The sequence below is a fragment of the Protopterus annectens genome, chromosome 5.part0 (genome assembly GCF_019279795.1).
Source record: "Protopterus annectens isolate FY-2018-M chromosome 5.part0, PAN1.0, whole genome shotgun sequence".
NCBI lineage: Eukaryota > Metazoa > Chordata > Ceratodontiformes > Protopteridae > Protopterus > Protopterus annectens.
Genome location: NC_056735.1, coordinates 1083989501 through 1084012407, shown reverse-complemented (window position 1 = coordinate 1084012407; position 22907 = coordinate 1083989501). Strand labels below are relative to the sequence as shown.

General features: G+C 40.2%; 1 protein-coding gene across 2 annotated transcripts in view; it reads left to right on the top strand.

The window, feature by feature from the left end:
- LOC122801533 (interleukin-1 receptor type 1-like) overlaps nucleotides 1-22907 on the top strand; it is a 786539-nt gene that overhangs the window by 151728 nt on the left and 611904 nt on the right. For both annotated transcript variants that reach the window (XM_044070955.1, XM_044070953.1), the window contains exon 6: nucleotides 11105-11170. In XM_044070955.1, coding sequence (XP_043926890.1) covers nucleotides 11105-11170 — 66 coding nt within the window. The remainder of the gene's footprint in view (nucleotides 1-11104; nucleotides 11171-22907) is intronic.

Sequence of the window (22907 nt, the reverse complement as noted above, 5' to 3'; positions counted from 1 at the left end):
GTATTTACATGTTACATACATCATTAATAAAGCTGGGGTATTTACATGTTATCCCTATCCAAGAGAGACAGGGGTGATAAACTGGGGACAGATTTCTGGGCACTTATCTGTTCATCCAACTTACATCTGAAGAGAGTAGGAAAAGCACTTTACTTTATGTGGGGTGGAAGATGGTTCCATAGAAGTGGAATTTTCTGTGATACATATGTATCCCTCTACCATGTTCTGTTTGTGTTGCAAAAGAGCTTGAGATCCATTGAGTGGGTGTTTATGCCACCACTGGACTTGGAAATGTGTAATAGGCTTGACAGGATAGAGTCTATATTGAGACTGTATACACAAAGTAGTGGTCTCCTCTCAGTAGCCTGTTTGATACTGAGATGAGACTCAAGGTTTTGAAGCAGTCTGTATAGCATTTATGGTTTAATACCTTTATTTTCTTACTGAAGAAGCATGATGATTATTCCAGTTGTGACAAGTGTTTAGACAAGATGAGCCAAATGAGTGCCAAATGTAGAGGAATGATCACATCCATGGACTCCATGCCTGTAGATACAAGTTGTGCAGTGTTGAATACATGGATACATGGTGATCAATTGAAAGCTCATTGTGGAGATAGGGGTCCCAGATCCCTGACTACAGGATCAATTTTCATGGGTATATTGCCAATGTGATAATTGCAAGGGGAGTCATGTTTGCTGACAGATATGATTAGACATTTCTTGGCATCTTGTTTAAGTCCATGGTTTTGACACTAGCTGTTTGTTTGGAACAGGTCATGTTGGAGGATCGTGGTGTCCTCCGGGGAATATATGATGGCACCAGGTTTGTAGTCATCTGCAGACTTGGGCAGCCACAAACTCTTCACATTAGTTTTGATCTCTCAGAAGTAAATACTATAGAGTAGTGACACAAGGACTAAACCCAGTGGTGCACCACTAGTTACAGGTCTTTTGTAGGAGGTAGAGCTGCCCACCTGTATCTCCTGGGTTCTTTTTGTGAGCCACTTTGTTATATAATGAGTTACATAAGGATTTACATTTAGCTCAGAGAGTTCATCTATGATACCTGATTATGTGATTCTGTCAAATGCCTTGGCAGGGTCTATTTATGCAGTATGTACTGATTTGCTCTATACCATTGCTACAGTAACTTTTTCGAAGAAGTCATCCAGGTTAAGTAGGCAGAATCTGCCGGTGATAAATCTAAACTGGCTTGGGTTGAGAGTATGTGGGTTACTTTTATCCTTATTTAATAATTCCATAATGATCCTTTTCATAGTCATACAGATGAGGTCGGTCATGCTTATGGATCTATAATTACCCAAATCCATTGAAGCTCCAGCTTTGGGCAAGGGAATGACTGTTGCTGTCCTCCAGTCATCTGGCACAAAACCTGTTTTGAGGCTGATATTAAGTCTGACAAGTCCTGTTTCCATCTGACCAGTAGACACCCTGGTATGTTGTATGGCCTCAAAGAACTCTTATTAGCCTTAGATAGCACCTTGAGGATTTGTACTTGTGATATTTGATGGGGGTTGTAGATGCACATATGTGATCTGAAACTACTGGAGGGGAATTGGTGTGAAGTTTGAACTAAGTTTGTCTAATAATAAACTCATAGGTGTGTACTAGGCTAATGGCCCTGGAGCCTTTACAAGCCTAGCCCATAGAAATGCCCTGGCATCGTGCCACCCGATATTGGTAATGTCCTTTGGGTCCAAGTATGTGATATTATCTACTATTAGCATTGCAGAATGCTGGGCATTGTTTCTGAGGTTCTTAATGTAGGTAAAGAAGGCTTTGTGGTTAACCTTCACCTGTGTGCTATTTTTTATCTTATATCTGGCTTTGGTTGATCAGGGTCCAGAGTTCCTTGTTTAGTGCAGAAAGAGCATTTTTGGCATTTTGAGAGTTAAGTTTATTTTTGTGTACAATGAGTTTTTTCCCTTTTATTATAGAGCCTTTTTATGTTGTTGTTCCACCATAGAAGCTATTTTTGAATCTAGCATTGTATTTATTTCTGAGGACAGATGTGTCTAAACAGCTACTTACCTGCCCGAAACTCATACGACACATTGACTGATTAGTAAATCGATTTCTGTGGCCAGTATATCTATGAGTATCTGTTTGTCACTATTGATGTTTTCTCAAGATGTTTGGCCACAGTCATTAGTTCTAACTCGTAAAGACATTTCTAGTTTTGGGAGAGCTGAAACTTTAAGAACTAATGGTAGTATACTTTTTAATGGCCATCATTTCAAATGATTTCTAAAAGACAAGGAATTATACAAAGCACACTGATTCCAACACAGTGGGTTGCTGAACATGTCATACAAAATTTAGAAAGGCTGTAAAAAATACTAGTCCAGATGAATTTCATGGAAATAACAAACAACATGTTGCTAGCATAATAAAACATCACAAACAAAACACCCAGAATAACCTGGCCAGGTATACAGTTGATGCAAACCAATAAGATACCAGTGGGAGAAGGGCACTAAGAAAAAATGTGCTGAAATAAGAGAAGTTAAGAAATGCTGTTTCTCTAAAGGAAGGGCTGTGTTGCCACCAAAAAAAATATTGGCTTTGTATATAGGCATACAAGTAAAAGAAACACAGATGCATTAACGGCAGTGAGCCTGCTGTACAGATGGGTAGGCCAAACATTTGCTTCCCAAGCCATTCTTCCAACCTACACTTTCAAACAGACACCTACACATAGCACATATATGCTAAAGTGCACTTTAACACTGGCACCTACACATAGCACATATATGTTAAAGTGCACTTTATGCACTGGTAGCTACACATAGCACATATATGTTAAAGTGCACCTTAAGCACTGGCACCTACACATAGAACACATATGTTAAAGTGTGCTTTACACATTGACACCTACACATAGCACACCTATGTTAAAGTGCACCTTATGCACTGGTATCTGCACATAGCCCACATATGTTAAAGTGCACCTTATGCACTGGTATCTGCACATAGCCCACATATGTTAAAGTGCACCTTATGTACTGGCACCTGCACATAGCCCACATATGTTAAAGTGCACCTTATGTACTGGCACCTGCACATAGTCCACATATGTTAAAGTGCACCTTATGTACTGGCACCTGCACATAGCCCACATATGTTAAAGTGAACCTTATGTACTGGCACCTGCACATAGCCCACATATGTTAAAGTGCACCTTATGTACTGGCACCTGCACATAGTCCACATATGTTAAAGTGCACCTTATGCACTGGTATCTGCACATAGCACACCTATGTTAAAGTGCACCTTATGCACTGGTATCTGCACATAGCCCACATATGTTAAAGTGCACCTTATGTACTGGCACCTGCACATAGTCCACATATGTTAAAGTGCACCTTATGCACTGGTGTCTGCACATAGCCCACATATGTTAAAGTGAACCTTATGTACTGGCACCTGCACATAGTCCACATATGTTAAAGTGCACCTTATGCACTGGTGTCTGCACATAGTCCACATATGTTAAAGTGCACCTTATGCACTGGTATCTGCACATAGTCCACATATGTTAAAGTGCACCTTATGCACTGGTATCTGCACATAGTCCACATATGTTAAAGTGCACCTTATGCACTGGTATCTGCACATAGTCCACATATGTTAAAGTGCACCTTATGTACCGGCACCTGCACATAGTCCACATATGTTAAAGTGCACCTTATGCACTGGCACCTACACATAGTCCACATATGTTAAAGTGCACCTTGTGTACTGGCACCTGCGCATAGTCCACATATGTTAAAGTGCACCTTATGCACTGGCACCTGCACATAGTCCACATATGTTAAAGTGCGCTGCTACTATTGTGAAGTAGTTCAAGCTACTCCAGTTGTGGGCACTAGTGGTCATACCAACAAGCAAGTAGAGGCCAGTAATGTGTATTACTGTGGCATCAGTCACAGAGTAGACTAGAGTCCTGAAATGACGCATAAAAGCAGTAATCCACAAAGATGAGTAATAAGTGCTAAATAGTTCATTAACTCTATGAACTAAATTTTCCCAAGTTTGCACACTAAGATACTGGTAATGTTACACACGGCAGACAGCTGTCCCGTGCTGGAATATTTTGCATATAGCAGCCCCCTGGCTGCATGCAGCAAGCAATTATACATGGTATACCATTCTCCTGCATACTGGAGATATAATCCCTGCTCCAAATGCCTTGCGCAGTATGATGGAATGATGTATTGCTACTTGTTAGAGCAGCAAGCTCGAACAGTGAGATAAGGCAAGAGCAGCGTGTTGCAGTGCTAAGCCATGAGTTATGCTGAAAAACTTGCACTGGGTGAGCAACGCCAGATAACTTTCTAAGATGCGTGCTACCTCACAAGAGACAGTTTTTCTGTCTTGAGAACATGCCCCCCCCCAACTAGATAGCTCCATATTTCTTTTAGTATCAGGCACAGAGCCTGTGAAGTTGTGCACCATTTGGAATGATATTCCATCTGCTTAGATTTCACCAGTACGTTGAACTATGTAGCATTATGGGTGCACTGCTCACATGGCTATGCAGATTTTAAACCACACCCTCTCTCCCTGGATGCAAATAATACCTAGCACACGTCAGGTTTGAAGAGCTCTAGCTTGTGTTCATATTCCTTCTTCACCATCTCCCAGAATTTTCTGGCAGTTGTCTCTTTCCCACAGACTGATGCCATTTTCTTTAATGGTCTACTGAACTGATCACAGAACTCAAGGTATGATCTAATGAAAGTTCTGTAGAAGTGATAGCATTATCACTTTGTTTCTGGTACCTAGCCCTTTAGATTGCCTAAGCATTCTCTTTGCCTCTTCTACTGCTCTGTCACACTGCTCCTGCTAGTCCAGTCTAGGTGTGACCAACACCCAAGATCCTTTTCCTGATTTGTTGCTATTATTTTCACTTCTGCAAGTTGATACATCACAGCAGGGTCTTTGTGACATATAAGTACAAAATTTTGCATTTGTCTGTATCGTGCCGTGACTGTTAACATTGTGCATATTTGTTCAGCCTTTCCAAATACTTTATTAGACCTTCCTCCATCTTGCACTGCTGTACATTTCTTTCTTTCATTGGTAAAGAGCTTTATCCTGTTCTCCTTTCTGTCAAATATGTCTTAAGAAAAGCACAGTAAAGAGTACAAGACCCATGAGGGCAGCCTTCTGTGGTACTCCACTAGTCACTTTCCTAATTCCTGACACTGTACTCCCTCAACCCAAACCACTCTGTCCTACTGTTCATCCATTTAACTATCCAAATTCTCACTTTTGGTCTTACCGCTGACCTCTCCAGATTTCTTATCGTCTTCCTGTTTGAGACCGAGTGAAAGATCTTGCTGCAGTCCAAGTAAACTACATCTGCTGGTAATCTGATGTCAAGTTCACCTGTAATCCAGTTGTAAAACTGGAGCAGGTTGGACAGAGAGTCCCACCTGTTGGTGAACTCTTGCTAGTTGCTGTCCCAGAGACTGCCCTCTAGAAATTCTACTAGCCTTTCCCAAATGACTGTCTCCGTGACTTTTCGTACCTCTGGCATTAATCTAATAGGCCTGTAGTTGCCTGGATTTTCTCTGAGCTCCTTGTGGAAGGGTACCACAGTTGCTGTGTTCCAGCCCTCTACCCCTTCTCTATTATACAGTGAATGCTCTTCATTGGAGAGTTTGCCAACACACTGAACAGATATTGGAGGACTCTTGTAAGCAGCCTATCCTGTTCTTCTTCTTGTGCTTTATCCTCCCTAACAGCAGCCCTATCTTTCTGAAACTCCAGGTCCACTTCAGAATCTTGAAAGCTCAAAATCTCAATATTCAAAAGACTGAGTCCAAAATCTCAAAGGTTCAAAATACTGAAAACTAAAAATACTGAATCTCATAATATCGAAAACATACAGGACAACAACACTTACTGTACTCCAGCACAAGTACATACAGAAACAAAAGACAAAAAGTAATACTCTACTCCAACTATAAGCAGGGAGGCAAGCTCCCCTTCATCCCCCATGTGGGGGGGGGCTGCACCACCCAAACCCCCTGCTACTTAAATATATCAACTATGAGATTGCACTTCACTACACTAAGATAAGTTATGTTGTGTGATAGCAAATTAAGAGGTGACATGACTACGGTTACAACAGGCAGTCATGAAGTACGTAATGGTATGTTTGCCATTTTCTTATGTGGAGTGCAATCTCGGATTTGATATATTTAAGTAGCAGGGGGTATAGGGGGTGCGGGGGGTTTATAGTTGGGGAAGAGTAATATGTTTCTGTATGTAGTTGTGCTGGAATATACGTAAAGTCATAGAGGCCAGCACCTTAAGTGTGATAACTCGGTTTAATGCAAATAGTAAAAAATCAGACCGGTTTCGACAGTCTTTGCCTTCATCAGTGATTATCATCCATCTCAGAAATTATTTCATTTTATACATAGAGCTTCATGGTCAATGAAACATTTAAAGGGACAGTGATTAAATGACTATATACATTCTAAAGAAGAACATCTAAAGGATAACAAAATAATTTTCAAAAAAATGTAACAACCAAAAATTACAAATGGTTATTAAGACCCGGGGAAAATATTGCCCGTAGCTTAACTATCCAGCTTTTCTCTTTGTTATTTAGTATACTGTGCCACCCTAATTTGTGTGATCTATCTCCCCATATTTTGTCAATAATGCAAAAGTGAAAGGTGGCTGTTTTATGAACACATACATGCCTGTACAATGCATTAGTCATACGTCTGTTCCTAATGTCACCTGAGTGCTCAGACATCCTTATTCTGAATGGCCTGGAGGTCTGCCCAACATAAAATGAGGAACAGGAGCAGGTGGCCAAATAGACCGCCCAGTCCATTCCACAATTGGTAAAATGTTTTGTACAATACACCAATTTGGTGTTCCTACTAGAAAACTCCTTGGATTTTGGCATACACTTACAAAAGGAGCAATGTCCACAGGAGAATGATCCCACCAATTTGTCTCCTGTGATAGTTAATTGGTCTCCCATGATTTGTCATTCAGCCCTGGATTTGTAATGATTGAGGTAATGTTCTACCTCTACGATATGAAAATTTACACTCATCTGTCAGGAAACTGGATAATTCCTGATTAGCCATAAGGATATTCCAGTTCTTATTAACTGCATTTCTGATGGCATGAATGTTTCTACCATATGTAGTTACAAATCTAATAGTATTGTCTGTTGTTGGCATTTTCTCATGGTATTTCAATAAATCCAGTCTATCCTGCCCAGTAGCCAAATTGCTAGCTGAAAGAATATGTCCTGATTTGTAATCCCTGGCTTTGAACCTGTGTATCCGGTCATTCTTATGATGTTCATAGTCATCATTGGAAGAGCAAATCCTTTTACTACGAAGGAATTGGGACTTGAGAATATTCCTTGTAATGTGATCCGGATGTAAACTAGTGGCTTCTAAAAGGCTATTGTACTGCCAATATTTGCGGAACACGTGTGTTGACAATGTGTTGTCCACATTCCTACAAATCTTGACATCTAAGAAATGAATTTCTTGTTGGTGCATATTAAGAGTAAATTCAATACCCCACTTGTTATCATTGAGGTACTGGACAAACTCTAAAAGATATGCAGTGTCTGCACGCCAAACCAGCCAACAGTCGTCAAGGTATCGCCGCCAAATGTCCACATCATCCAAAAATATGTTATGATTGTCATCATATATAAGGAATTCCTCCAAGTACCCCATAAAGAGGTCTGCATAAATGGGGGCAAAAGATGCCCCCATAGCTGTACCTCGCACCTGCCAGTAACATTCCTTCTGAAAATAAAATATGTTTTTTGTTAGGACATGTTCTGCCATACAGACCAACAATGTATTGAAGCCTGGATGATAAAGATTTGGTTTATTTAGCCAATATTCAAGGGCCTCAAGCCCAGCCCAATGTGCGATGTTTGTGTATAGAGCCATAACATCCAAGGTACACATTATCCATTCTGGTTCTAATTGTGTATCACTTACAATTCTGAAGAATTCCGTGGTGTCCTTGATCCTTGATCTGACCATAGTCAGAAGTGGCTGTAAATGTTTGGTGAGGAATCCTGATAAGGGTTCCGTGAGCAAACCCATGCCAGATACTATCGGTCTGCCAGGTGGTTTTTGCAAATTTTTATGAATCTTTGGCAGCAAATACAGTATTTGTTTCTAAGGATCATCCACCCTAAGATGTTGCAAAACTGATGTACCAATAATACCTTCCTCAGCGGCCAGCTCTAAGAAGGAATCAATTTCCTTCTTGAAGCAGCTTGTCGGGTCTAGAGGCATTGGCATATAATGAATGGCATTTTTAAGTTGTCTGTAGGCCTCCAATGAATAATAAATGATGTCCATAACTACAACTGCTCCTCCTTTGTCAGCAGGAATAATAACTATGTTATGATTGTTCCTAAGTTCCCTAAGGGCTTGTTGTTCAGCCCATGATAAATTGTGGCCCAACATACAAGATTCATAACCATGGAAATGTAGATCTTTGAGAACAGTTTTTTGAAATACTGTGACATATTTATCCATGGGAGGTTGAAAAACAGATTTCTTAAACTTGAAATCAGTAGATGTTTGAGAGTTTTCCTGTTGGCCAAAAAATAATTTTAAATTTAATAGCCAACAAAATGAAAGGACATCCTTAACCACAGTGTCTTCATGGACATAAAAACCAAGAACATATGTTAATCCTTTATTTAGTAGTTTAATAGCAGTTTCAGAAAGAGTTACAGATGAGATGTTAAGTACATTTGAATATTCCACTATTTGGGAATTATCATTTGTAACAATGTTTCTAAATTTTCGACATTTTTGATGTTTTCTCCCACCCCTATGTGTCCTAAGGGGCGGCAGCACTTTTCTGTTTTTTGTGGGCTGGGAACCCCTGAGCAAGCCCTTGCTCTGTTTCAGTAACGCATGATTCCTCTCCTGAGGTACTGCTATAGTCCGTTATCGATTTCTTTAAAATCGATCTGGGTCCTTCTCCTGGACTTAGCCATCCTGTGTTCTTTCTTCTCTTCTTGCCTTTTTGCCTCTTCCTCACACCCTTGTCCATGGACATGAGGGTTTGAGGAAGAAAGGGATTAAAGGGATTGGAAGATGATACTGAGCAGGTTCTATAAAATTAGACGAATGGTGACTGCTGTGTTAAAGTCTGATGAAACGTTTTTAAAACATGAAAGCGCTTACTGCTATGTTTTGTGTTTTGCCCACATTAAATATCTCGGAATAAGCTGTGGTGAGCCTCTTTTGTTGTTTTCTGAACTTGCATCGTTGGTCTGAAGAGGCACTTTATCCAGGACTGGTTGGTTTTGTTTTTGGCATGGACATGAGTACACAACCCTGACCTATTCCTACAGCATGTTTATTATCTCAGTTTACTCCCACTCTCCTGTCTCATTTTTGATCACCTTCCATGGATGGATGTGCATAATCCTCTCTTTTGAAGTCCGCCCCATTGTCTTTATCTTTGTCTTTTGATCTTCCCCTACTGTAAGCCATAGAGTGGCACTATTGCTGCTGGATACCAGTGCCTTAACCTGGATGTTCATGACACCCGCTGCATTGGTTAGGATGGTATCCAGAATTTTATCTTTTCTAATACAGTCCAAGACCTTAATGAGATCCCACTCTTTCTGTATATTTGAGCTTAGAACCTCCGAGTCTGTTACCAGCAGATTCAAATACACCATGAGTATAAACTTTTTACTTTTACCCCGCTCCTAAATTTTCTCCTCCACTCTTCCTCCTTCTGTCTTGCTATATATAGTGGAAATTAATATAAACACAGTCACACACACACACACACACACACACACACACACACACACACACACACACACACACACACACACACACACACACACACACACACAAAATTCAGAGTTGTGTTCATGAGTAATGTTGACACTGTAACACAAGGGCCATTCGTTGTCATAAGCCTCATACATTGACGGATTCGGCAGTATAAGATTATTCTAGGTCACTGATCTTGGGAGTTTTGACAACTGTTAGGCATTGTCAGCTTTCAGAAGGGATACACTGGGCATCCAGGATTTTTCTGTGTTGTGGTAAGGACCGTATGATAGAGGAGGTACCATTGATTTGTAGTGTCTTTACTAAAGTTTTCCATATAAGTGGGGCTCTTAACGATCATTCCTTGAATGCTTTTGACCAACACAATTACAGTGAGCCCATAGATGTGTATAGGTCTACTTCACTTCACCGAAATCCCATTTCAGTGACATTCATTTCACTGAGACTAAATCACCTAAACTTCAAAACACTGACAACTCATTTCACCGAATCTCATTTCACTGACAGCTTAAAATGCTAAATTTCACAAGACTAAATGGGAAACCATACACACACAAACTCACAAAACTAATGATTACCTCTTTCTACAACTTAAAAACTATTTATATATCCTCTTAACAAAAAACAGACAATATAAAACCAAAATATGTGGGGGGCTGTGCCCCCCAACTATATATACTAACACCAGGTCATATTACAGTGGGGAACAGGGCATATACCCTTTACTTGCCTCACAGTACTCTACACACTGCCACATCAAGTCTGTAGCTTGCAATTCAGTGAAATGAGATTCAGTGACATGAGTTGTCAGTGTTGTGAACTTTAGATGATTTGGTCTCAGTGAAATGAATGCCAGTGAAATGGGATTTCAGTGAACTGAAGTAGACCCATGTGTACATATGTACACATACCAAATAAAAAAATGAAAACTCCTGTGTAATATTTTGTAATATAGTGCTGTTCCACATATGTGGAACTGGTTGCCAACATACTAGTATAACTAGGCTTCCTGCAAATGTTGGTGCTGCTTTTCACACATTAGCTTATAGGGCATTTTAACTGTGAGCTGCAGTATTTGTGAAACATTAGTCATAAGCATGACTGGCTCACTTACCTGACTTTATGATCCCATTTTTGCATTCTCTTTGAAGTACTAGTCAGTGTGCTAATGCTGTTATCCCATTTAAGTTTGCTGCTTTCAATCAGTGTAGTATATAAAATGTAATGTTTCGTATTTTCTAGAACAAGGAAATCGAGTGTCATCAGAGATCATCTTTCCAATGAATACTACCATAGAAGTAAACAGCAGTAAGTCATTCATCTGATTCACATTCATGAAGTAATTGTATGTTTTATGATAGCACATTCCATTGTGTAAAGATTTATTAACATGTTATGAATTATCTTAACAAATCTACATCAAGAAGGTAAGGGTGAAACCTTAAGGCCCAATTCTTATCTGTCTGAGTTCAATGAAACACCCTCATAATGATATTTATGTTTTTCTACCTTTTCCCGTATAATTTTCTTAATTGCTGATTGTGAGTGTAAAGTCAGGAGAATCAAGTTGTAATTTGATGAATTACAAAGGGCCATGTTTAAGATGAGGAAAACCTAACTTTGTGCTCATTGATACGTCATATTCTTGGTAATCCCTTTTCATCAGTCACCCTTTGGTAACAGTTTTTGGAGTTTCTATGCTCCCAGAGAGTTGAACACCAAAAAAGATACATTCATTAATGTCACACATCGACTCCATAAGTCCATTTGTCCATCATGCCTGCCATCTTGGATCTCAATGTCTGCTATTTTCAATGAAAAATTCCCCATATCTGCAGCCTTTTTGGAGGTATTTTTTGGGTATTTACCAGAAAATATTTGCTTCTTTTTTATTTTGATATATAAATATAATGATATAAGAAAGCTCTTCACAGCCTTGATAGGAGTGTCCACATCTCTTAGATGTTAGGGAGGTGCTAAAAGTTGTGCTATGATAGCATAATCCTTTTCTAATGTAAAGGTAATAGATAAGGTGAAAGATTCTGTAACGCTGTCAACAGGAATGCATTTGCTTTGAGGAATCATGAGCAACAGAGATCATTTGATGGTAACTACAGATAGTAAGGTGCTGATTAAAAGCAAGAAACAGCTTAAAAATGAATGAAGCTCACAATGACTGTAAGGCCAAGAGACTTTGTTGATGGTAATGTGAATTATGCTAATGGGTCCTGAGAGGTCCAAAGAAATGTTCCAGAGAGAACATTTAAGAAAGAAAATCATAAGGATCTATCACCAGGCAAAGTAAGAGATGACTTATCAGGTTCATCATCAGCTGCAGATATTACAGATGTGTTTGTTGTCCTTTCTGGAAAGTGTTTAAGATATGGAAGACCACTAAAGATGCCAGCTCAGTTTTGTGACAGTATATGATCTGTGATAACTATGAAATTATCTAATACCTTTAATTGTCAAGCTGAGTAATTTTTTTATTTAATGTGATATCTAATTTAATATTTGTATGCTGCTGAAAATACGTAAGGAGTGCTGGACTGTGTCACCAGTATAGCATGAAAGTCTAATAGGGATATCTGAATCAGAATGTGCTAGTGGAAACCAAACAAACAGTTTAAATATATGATTATGTAATGATATATATGATTATGTAATCATTGCTATTACAAAAAAAAAAGTCAAATCCTCATACCATTTGTTTCTGCTTCTGAAAAAGGTGTTGCATCATCATATGACACTGTTTCTTTCAAAGAGCTGTACATTTACAGCTTTCTGAGAACCAGTCTGTAATTCATGTGGTCTGGTTTCCAGTGTACTGTTGCACAGTGTGATAAGTAAAGCTAAAGAGCTGGCACAGTGTGATAAGTAAAGCTAAAGAGCTGGCAACACATCTCTACAATCCCATCTTCATTGTTTTGTAGAATTCAACACAAATGTTACTGTATTAACCCAGTGCTACGTCTTTACCGCTCATATAACTGAGCTGCTCATTCACCTGATCATTCACCTGATCCAAGTCCTCTGTTAGTAAATTATTGCACAAGTGAAGTTTAATAGCCCATCTAGCACTAACAGCTGGTCTCCTCCTGACTTTCTTGTATTTATTCTCTTTCTTAATGCACCATTGAGATCACTTAATTGTTTCATGAGCTATAACAGCACACCCACATTAAGTCAAATCCTCGGGATTTCACAGTGCTGGTCAGCCACTCTGTCTAAAATGAAAGCTTGTCCTGGCATGCCACCTGTTCCCTTCTAAGATAATTAGAAACATCACCAAGCTAATGAATCATCTTGTCAACTTGGCCTTACCTGTTACTCTCCAGACCAGCTTTATATGTTTTTCCACATTTATCAGTCATTTGGTACCACTGCATTTGATTATTCCTGGTAGTTCGTCAGCATAACAAGAGCAGATTGTTATACAACTGTCATTCAGGCAGCCATTAGGAGATATTAGCAATATGATCTTAAACTTACTCCAGGCAGCTTACTTGCACCTTTACTGAAGTGACAGCTTGCTGTGCCTTCCACATACAGCCTGCTTGCTGTCATATGCATGACATGAAGGGTACAGTGAGAGCACAGTTTGGCAATGGCAGCTTCTCATACCCAGCTCATATGTAAAATGTCATACACATGTCCTGTAGCTGGTTTCAGAACTGAAACAGACCAGGCTGCCTTCCTCTCTCCAGGAAAGATGAAAAGGCAACAGTCACTTAACTCTCACCCTCTCCTCTTGGCTCCTCTAAAACCCAGATTGCTACTTCAGTACTTGGTCATCTGGGCTACAGTTATAACTTTATCTCTCTGGCCAAGGACCTTGCTTTTGTTACACAGATTTTGTCCAGCTATATGTTAAAGACTGAAACTGTGCATAGGTGATTCTAAATTTTGTCCGCATGGAATTTCAAAGTTAAGTTTGCATCTTTCCGGATGGTTAGATATTAACATTGGCTATTAACTTGGCTTAGCCAGAAGGAATCTAAAATCTGCTTCTGGTTGTGACTTCTGCTTCTCTGTATGTAACGTCACATGGAAGCCAAGTAAACACAAAGGTAAGTATCAGTCAAGTATCTACTCAGGTTAAAGAATTAATCAGACTAAGTATATTTAATACCCGATTATAATGTACTACAAAATACCATATAGTTGGAGCACAGAACCTAATTACTGAATAAGGAACTGGACATAAGAAATCTATGAAATGAAAGGTGAGGAAGTGAGGCCAAAGGCTATGGTGGAGAAGAAGGGAAGAGGTAGGCAATTACTCACATTATATTTGCTTTTGTTGTAATACAGGTTTTAAACTAACTGAAAAAGCAAATTAAATTAAAGTGAATGTTGTAATTGGCTGTCTGTATCTGCTGTGCTTTTTAAGTTGCTTTTGAATGTACTTTTTTATGTTTTGCTGTGTCTTGAAACTTTAGGTTTTCTGTATAACAAGCCGAGCTCTTATTGGGTGATGGGATCATATGATGTATTTAAAAACTCTGTATCTGAACTGTGTTTTATATGCATTGAAAAAGAGATTATTCCCAAAAGCTCTGCTATTTGTATTTGGATTAAAATGAGGGTGTTGAGATCCTTTTTTATTGTTTTTACAACATTTTGTATTTAACCCATTGATCTGAAATACTCAGTTGCACTTCTTGAAGCTGACTGATCTTTAGAAAAGGGAGGGAGCAAATTACATAGAAAAAGATGGGAATTGTGGGAACAGTACATGCAAAATAACGTTCCGGAGGAGGAATGATGTCTAAAAGGCAGGATTTGAATGAGCTATGTAATGTTTAGCTGACAGTGACTGGCTAGATCATAAATCATGCATAATGTTTGCTGATCTACTGTAGCACAAGTCAGAATATGTTCTGAAGTTAGTAGTTTTCTACCCTAGGCCCATGCTACAAAAGAGAAAATATTAATTTGAAAAACTATAACAACTTCTTTTCAGTACTAGTGAACTTCCCTTCCAATTTACACAAGCTATGAATGGGATTTAATAAAATGTGCTGATTCAAATCTTTGTCTGCTTTGGATATCACTGCCATTCAGTGGCCAGACCACAGTACCTTCCGATCTCTTTTGTTATTGCACAAATCTCACTCTGCCATGCATTTTCTGCAAACACTGCATCTCTAATCCTAATCATAACCTTCATAGCCAAACAGGTGGTGCAATCCCCCTCATTCAGCATATGTTAAGCTCAGAACATTACTAACCCTACATTTTAAGAATTAAACTTCATAAACACAACTTTTCACTGTGGTACAATTTAACTGTTTTAGGAGAAGTGATTAATGGTTACTGCCTCGTGTATGCTTCTCAGCTAAGCCCCCATGCTGGCATTTTCATAACTTAATTGTGCTTTTTGTAATTCGTCTTATCCCAGACTTAGCTGTTTTTTAAACAAGAAACACCATTATTAAATTATCACTTATGACATATTATCACTTACATGAAACTGCCAGCCCAGCTATCTGGAATTTTGTAAATAAGTATATGTCACTTGAACATATTCATATGGTTTATATAGAAATATGACACTGCCAGCTCAGCTATCTGGAATTTTGTAAATAATCATGTCATTTGTGAATAGTAATATGATCCATATGCTTGTCTTACAAATGTAAGAGAACTGTATGTTATGTTCTGACCTTCAAGAATGTAAACACAGTGTACCCTACTGGAAAAGAGCAGAAATGTATTTAATTGTTTGGCAGTGGTGGGATACCCACATCACATATTAATTGGGTGATAGTGGTGAGATAGCCACATCACATATTAATTGACTTGTAGTGGTGTGGATATTGAATTCCTATAGCCTGTGTACAGTGGTCACTGAAGGTGTTTGTACTCACAATCTGCCATGCAGTGAACATTCAGTGTTCACATCACAACTGTTTTATTTATTTATTTATTTTTTGTTAGCTTAGTCAGGGAGAGCAGGCAAGCATATCAGCAGAAGAGTATAGCAGGCTGACAAGGAGCCAGTTGGCTGAGATGTGCCAGGCTAAAGGACTGGTGCATGCCAACCTGACTAAAGGAGACATGGTTGCAGCTTTAGTCACAGCTGTATCACAGAATAGCAACCAGGAGGACAATCAGACTGTCTGTGGAGATGTGCAACTCTCAGAAAATGCACAGCACAATAGAGGACTTAAAAATCCATCTGGAGTTAAAGAAACTTGAGTTGGAGGCCAAGCATTTGGAAATAAAAAAAAGCAGAGAGATTGAGACATCTGGAGGATGAGGAACATGGGAAACTGCGATGTCTGCAGGATGAGGTGAATGAGAGGCAGAGGCAACATGAAAAGGAGATGCTGACTCTTCGCCAGAGTCATGGAGGTAATAGGGATGGAACTAACCAAACCCCAGAAGCAACAAAGGTCAGTAAATTTCTTCCACAATTTACAGAGGGGGATGCTTTTGATAGTTTCATTCATATCTTTGAGAGGGTATGTAAACAGTATAATGTTGACCAAGGGGTCTGGATATGTTTCCTGAACCCCTTACTCCATGGTAAATCTGTAACTGTAATTTCCAAACTGTCTGACACTGAATCTTTAAATTATAATGCAGTCAAAATGTGTTTGTTAGAATGCTATAAGTTAACACCTGAAGCTTATAGAAAAAGTTTCATGAGCATAGACGCAAGGCAGATGAAAGTGTGTGTGAATATGTTGCTGAACTAAGCATTATTTTCTTAGGTGGGTGAGTGGATGTCAGGTCACCACTTTTGAAGGGCTGGCAGACGTTTTGGTGAGGGAGCAAGCCCTTAGCACCTTCCCTGAGTACATGAGAAGCTGGTTAGCTGATAGACAATGCACTACTGCAGATGGGTTAGGGACAAAGGGAGACCTATACCTAGCAATCAGGACATCACTGCACTGGAAAGGGACACCCAGTGCTGCTCAAGGGTCTAAGGGAACCCATGGAGGGCAGCCCAGACTACCCCAACAGAGTTTGCCAGTAGCAGGGAAACCACTAGTCCAGCTACACTTCCAATACCAAGGGTTAAGTGTTTTAAATGCAACCAGTGGGGCCATGTAGCATATAGATGTCCATAGAGGCAAGGTGGGGAAGAAAAGGTGGGAGAGCCAGTAAGTGGGAATGACAAAATGCCAACAGAAGATTTTCTTGAGACAACAAGGGTACCAAACTACCACCCCCCTGCAGATGTCCTGATAGGGAATGATTTTGATAATGCAGTACTGCACACTTGCAGCCAGGACTGGTGAGATGGCTACTTCAGGAAGGGAGCTACCCTGAAGCAGTGAGACTGAAGGTGAGCCACAGCTGCTTGTGGGTACCGATGTTCCCTTGGACTGAGGGACTGCAAGGGCAGAGCTGAGTAGTAGTACACAGGCTGACAGTGAGACATCACTGTCAGGGGATGCCAGACTTCCTGTGGAAGAGGAGCTGGGAAGGGTTACAAAGAGAGAGTTGAGACAGGCTCAGCTCTCAGACCCTACATTGCAAGGCCTGAGGGAGGCAGCTAGTGAGGCACCTCATTCTCAAGGGAAGGGGGAATCTGTATACTGGGACAAAGGGTTACTGTATAGAGAGTGGACCCCTGAAAGACGGTGAGAGAATACAGCAGTTGGTAGTGCCCAGAACCTACTGTCTGGCACTTCTGGCCATAGGCCATGATATTCCCTTTGCAGGTCATATGGGCATAAAATGTACAAAGAGACATATTATGCAGAACCTCTATTGGCCTGGGATTTCCAGAGATGTAACAGAGTACTGCAGGACCTGTGAGCAGTGCCAAAGGGTAGGCAAGGCAGGAGACAAGGTGAAAGTTCTTTTGATGTCTTTGCCTGTGATTGAGGAGCCATTTCAGAGGGTAGCTATGGATATTGCGGGGCCTCTGAGTACCCCAAGTTTCACAGGGAATATGTATGTCCTAGTGGTAGCAGATTATACTACCAGATACCCTGAGGCATGGCTCTGTCCTCCATTGAGGCAGAAAAGGTGGCAAATGCTTTGATTTTCAGCAGGGTAGGCTTCCCAAAAGAAATACTGACTGACAGAGGTGCCAAGTTCATGTCAGACCTGCTGGCTTGTCTGTGGAAGTACTGAGGGGTTAAGCACCTACAGACCACCCCCTACCATCCCCAGACTAATGGTCTTGTTGAGAGGTTAAACTCTACACTCAAGACAATGCTACGAGCATTTGCAAACCAGTTTAAGAGGAACTGGGACAAGTATTTGTCCCATCTGTTGTTTGCTTACAGAGAGTTTCCCCAGGAATCCGCAGGTTTTTCGCTCTTTGAGTTGCTGTATGGGCATAGGGTGAGGGGACCTCTAGATTTGATTCGAGATGAGTGGGAGGGTGAGTGTAAATCCCAAGGAGTATGTTGTGGCATATGTCCTAAACCTCAGGACAAGGCTCAGGGAACTCATGAGGTTGGCCCAGGAGAACTTGTCAGAAGCTCAACAGCAGAAAAAGGTCTGGTATGACAGGAGTGCTCGAGCTAGAGAGTATGATCTAGGGCAGCAGGTAATGGTTCTCATTCCTGTCAGACACAACAAGTGCAGGCAGCTTGGGAGGGATCCTGCAAGGTGGTAAGGAAGGTCAGTGATGTTAACTACATGGTGGAACTCCTAGGCAGGAGGCAGGGGCAGAAATTGTACCATGTTAACATGATGAAACCTTACCATGATAGGTAGGCCCTTGTGGTGACTGTTTGCAGTGGATTGCAGGAGGAGTCTGTGGAGGATCTGGTGATTGATCTCCTTAGTGAGACCGGACTGACACTTCAGTGTAAGGGGTAGCAGTGTCCCAGCAGCTATACCCTACCCAGGTTCGAGAAATCCAAGCAGAGTCACAGGATTTAGGGACATGTTTACTGGGAAACCAGGGTGCACCCACCTGGTGCAGCACTATGTGGATACAGGACCCCAAAGGCCTATTGAGCAGGCCCCTTATAGGGTGCCTGAGAAAGTCAAACAGACTCTGAGGAAGGAGAGACAGGAAATGTTGGAACTAGGGGTAATTCAGGAGTCCAGCAGTCCCTGGGCCTCCCAAGTGGTGCTGGTACCGAAGAAGGATGGCATCACCAGGTTCTATGTGGACTACAGGAACTTACTCACACAGGGTCAGATGCTTACTCCATACCTAGGACAGATTAAGCCCTAGAGCAGCTGGGTGGGGCTAAGTATCTTACCACCATTGATCTTACCAAGGGTTACTGGCAGGAGCCCTTGACTCCCAGTGCTAGAGAGAAGTCAGCCTTTATGACTCCTTTTGGCTTGTATGAGATCACAAAGATGCCCTTTGGGATGAAAAATGCCCCAGCGACTTTCCAGAGGCTGGTAGATCGGGTTAGAATGTTTTTTAGAGTTTCTTTATGAGAAAGGAACTGGACATGATGAAGTCCTAGTTTATTTACACCTTTTAGAATTAGTATTGAAAAACATCTTTATATTATTTAATAATGAGATTTACCTACAGCAAGAAGGAGTGACAATGGGTTCAGCTTGTGGGGCCTGTGTGCCAACATTGTTGTCTTACAGTGGGCAAAGAAGTTTGTGTTTTCCTTGACATATTTTACACACATTAAATGTTACACCCATTTTTTGGATGACATTTTCATTTTATGGGATGGACCAATTGAATGTATTAGTGATTTTGTGGCATACATTTATTGTACTACCAACTTTTTAAAGTTCATGCACACTTATGGAGTTGTGCTTGTGAAAGCACAGTTTGTACGTGCAGCCCGCATGGTCTCTACCATGGATGCTTTTTTTGTGTGAATGTGATCATCTTAAACAGATGTTTCTGTGTAGGGGTTACCCATTCATATTTATTGAAGATATTTTTCTAGACGCTATTAAATAAAAGAGAAAAAGGCTATTTCTTCTCCCTTCTATCAGATTGTGCAACCAACACTGTATCTGCCCCTGTTGTTGAAACAATAATAAATATAGAAAATCCAAGGAACTATAGGAGTTCCTTCATTACTGTTTTTGTACTGTAGACAGTTTTGAATTAAGAAACATTTTAGTTAAAAACTGGTCCATTTTAAGCCAAGACAAAGGCACAAGACCTTATGTGGGGGCTAACCCTATAGTTGTGCTCAAAAAGGGTAGGAACCTCAAAAACATCTTTGAAACAAAAAATAATCACTTCAATATGAAGGAAGGTTACATAAGTAAATTTGGAATGTGTAAGTTTTGTAAATTAATTTATGAGGGCAGTGTTTTCCACATTAACAATATTGATGTTAACATTCATCATAGCTACACCTGTTGCTCTGAAAAAGTTATATATTGTGCATTGTGTACTGTATGCTGCTGCTTGTATACTGGCAAAACCGATCGAAAACTGAAAAATCATATATATGAGCATTTACAGTGTATGACATCAGGTTGAAAAAAGAAACTAGTGCCTTAAGTAAACATATTTTAAAAAAATGAAGGGCATTCTTTCAAATTTGCAATAATTGACAGTATAAAAACGGACATTTGAGGTGGGGCTTGGTCACTTATCCTTGAAAAACATTATTCAGGCAACTGGCCAGGTTTAAACAAACACATTTCTATCAGTTCTATACTTAAAGCTTTGGAAAGATAGAATTATTTACTAGTTATGAATTATTTATTAATTTATATTTTCATATATTATTTGATTTTGGTATGATCATTCAACATTTTGTTTTAAATTTCGTGAACAGGTTTGTTTCTTTTAAGGGGGTCTATTTTTGTGACGTTTAATTACGAGTGTTTAAAAATGGATTAAGAGCTTTCTCCTTTTATCTGATGAAGTTCTTAAAATTAAGGACGAAAGCGCTTATGTTTTTATTTTTTGTACAATACATTTTATGCTATTTCATCCTTTTGACTTGGATTATTGGATCTTATTCTCTGAAGAGTGACTGCCAAGTGGGGTTCTGCTTCCAGGTACTTCGTGTGCCCCTTTTGTGACATTGAAGTTCGGATTTACTGTTTTTTTTCTCATTTACTTTGCTTGAGGATGTGAGAATCTGGTTAGCTGATAAACAATGCACTACTGCAGATGAGTTGGGGACAAAGGGAGATTTATACCTAGCAAGCAGGGCATCACTGCACAGGAAAGGGGCATTCAGTGCTGCTCATGGGTCTAAGGGAACCCATGGTGGGCATCCCACACTGCCCCAAAAGAGTCCACCAGTAGCAGGGGAAGCTATTAGTCCAAGTACACATCCAGGACCAAGGGTTACATGTTTTAAATGCAACCAGTGGGGCCATGTAGCATATAAGTGTCGACAGAGTCAAGGTGGGGAACAAAAGGTGGGAGAGCCAGTAAGTGGGAATGACAAAATTGAGACAACAAGGGTACCAAACTACCCCCCCTGCAGATGTCCTGATAGGGAATGATTTTGATAATGCAGTACCGTGTGTGCATTCAGTTACACGCAGTCAGGCTTGGAGACAAGCATGTGGGTCTGGTAGCCTGGGGGAGACCCAGACAGACTGCACACTTGCAGCCAGGACTGGTGTAGTGGTTACTTAAAGGAGGGCGCTACCCTGTAGCAGTGAGACTGAAGGTGAGCCACAGCTGCTTGTGGGTACTGATGTTCCCTTGGACAAAGTGACTGCTAGGGTAGAAGTGAGTAGTAATACCCAGGCTGACAGTGAGACATCACTGTCAGAGGATATATGACTTCCTGTTGAAGGAGAGCTGGAAAGGGCTACAAAGAGAGAGTTCAGACAGGCTCAGCTCTCAGACCCTACATTACAAGGCCTGAGGAAGGTAGCTAGTGAGGCACCTGATTGAAGGGGAAAACTGTATACTGGGACAAATAATCATATGTCATTTGTGAATATTAATATGATTCATATGTTTGTCTTGCAATGGTAAGAGAACTGTATGTTATGTAGTGAGCTTCAAGAATGTAACCACAGTGTACCCTACTGGAAAAGAACAGAAATGTATATAAACTATATAGCTGTGCAAAGGTATGTTTTAATAGTAGAAGCTGGAACATACAGAGTTAACTTGCAAAACCTCAAGAAAACAAGTTGAGCTTGTTTTATGATTGTATCTCTCAGTTTCAGTGAGCCAGAGGTTTTTCTGTTGTCTGAAAAGAAGAGTAATTACTAGGTTTAAAATGTCAAAATGTTTAATTGTTTTATGACTTCCAGTTCTGGGCAAACATCTGAGAGATATGTATTTTTCACACAGTAATGTTAAATTTTGTTAAGTTTCTATTAGCATGGGAACTGAAGGCAGGTGACAAAGAGTGATGTCATCCAGGCTAACCCAGCAGTAATGTGTGATATTAATTTAAGAACTCTCTCAGAGAGTGAGGGAGAGTGAGAGAGAGCGAGAGAGAGAGAGGGAGAAGGCATTTTGTATTTTGTCTTGGATCTGGAAACATCCTTTCATCAGCACTTGCCTTGTTAATAGTAAGTAATCAGGGTACAGTAATCTCTCTTAGATATAGACAGGAATGTAGTAAAGATTAGTTTAGATGTTTTCTGTATTTATTTGAGACTGTCCTGCAATATTGTTTTAAAAATGTTTCCTGTGATTCTGAACTCTGCAGTTACTGTGTTGTTTGAACATTGTCTTGTTCTTTTATTTATTAAGTATATTTAAACTTATCTTTGTGGCTGATATTTGTGAGGCATATTTAAGCTCTTAGAGTACTTGCATATGTATTTGGTAACACTGTACAGGCCACTTCTAAATAGCCTTGGTCTTGGTCACACACCATAATAGTAACATTACACAGTAGGATTGATCACCCTTTGTAAGGGCCTTTATAGTAGCTGATAAGTAGGGGTTAGTGGCAGTGATAACTACCGCATAGTCTGGGCAGAAGGCAGCATAGCTAGTAAACCTGTGCCAGCCTTCCCCAGGTGTGTGTGCATGTTTGTATATAAATCAAATCTTATAGTGTGTGTGTGTGTGTGTGTGTGTGTGTGTGTGTGTGTGTGTGTGTGTGTGTGTGTGTGTGTGTGTGTGTGTGTGTGTGTGTGTGTGTGTGTGTGTGTGTGTGTGTGTTTGTGTATGTCAGCTACTTGGGCAGGGACCTGA